General features: G+C 55.7%; 1 protein-coding gene across 1 annotated transcript in view; it reads right to left on the reverse strand.

The window, feature by feature from the left end:
• Sts (steroid sulfatase) overlaps positions 1-861 on the reverse strand; it is a 9,168-nt gene that overhangs the window by 717 nt on the left and 7,590 nt on the right. The window contains exon 8 of the mRNA XM_028784219.1: positions 289-404. Coding sequence (XP_028640052.1) covers positions 289-404 — 116 coding nt within the window. The remainder of the gene's footprint in view (positions 1-288; positions 405-861) is intronic.

Raw genomic sequence — 861 nt, forward strand, 5'->3', positions numbered from 1 at the left:
CTGTCAGGAAAACTCACTTCCTGTCTGTGAAACTCCCACTTCCTGTCGGGAAAACTCACTTCCTGTTACAAATACTCACTTCCTGTCTGTGAAAATCCCACTTCCTGTCTCAAACATCAACATCCTGTGCCCACGTGGCTCACTTCCTGTTGCGCACGGTCACTTCCTGTCTGTCAAACGTCTACTTCCTGTCACGCATGCCCGCCTCCCGTCGGACTCGAGCGTTTCCTGTCTCTCCGCCCCCGCCCCCGCGTGAGCCCCGCCTCCGCCCCCCGCGGCCCCGCCCACCGTCGCGCCAGCGCACGGCCTGCAGGAAGGCGTTGCAGTAGTGGAACAGGAAGTCGTGCTGCGAGCGCCGCGTCCGTCCCGTCAGCAGCGGCGTCAGGTCGCGCCCGTCGATCACCCTGGGGGCGGGGCCGGGACAGGAAGTGAGGGCGGGGTCGGGGGCGGGCGGGGGCATGCAAATGAGCCGGGAGAGGGCGGGTCCCGGAGACGCATGCAAATGTATGCAGATTTATGCAAATGTATGCTAAACTGAGAGGGCCTGAGAGGATATGCTAATTTATTCTAATCCGAGTCATGAATATGCTAATTTATTTAAATGAGGCAGTAGTGTTTTTCTCTCACAGGAAGTGGGTGTTTTCTCACAGGAATTGGGTGTCTTTTGACAGGAAGTGGGTGTTTTTGGCCAGGAAGTGGGTGTTTTGTCACAGGAAGTGGGTGTGTTTTGACAGGAAGTGGGTGTCTTTTGACAGGAAGTGGGTGATACTTTACAGGAAGTGGGTGACTTTTGACAGGAAGTGGGTGACTTTTGACAGGAAGTGGGTGTTTTCTCACAGGAAGTGGGTGTTTTCTCACAGG

This window comes from Grammomys surdaster, unplaced genomic scaffold (genome assembly GCF_004785775.1).
Source record: "Grammomys surdaster isolate TR1022 unplaced genomic scaffold, NIH_TR_1.0 118012, whole genome shotgun sequence".
NCBI lineage: Eukaryota > Metazoa > Chordata > Mammalia > Rodentia > Muridae > Grammomys > Grammomys surdaster.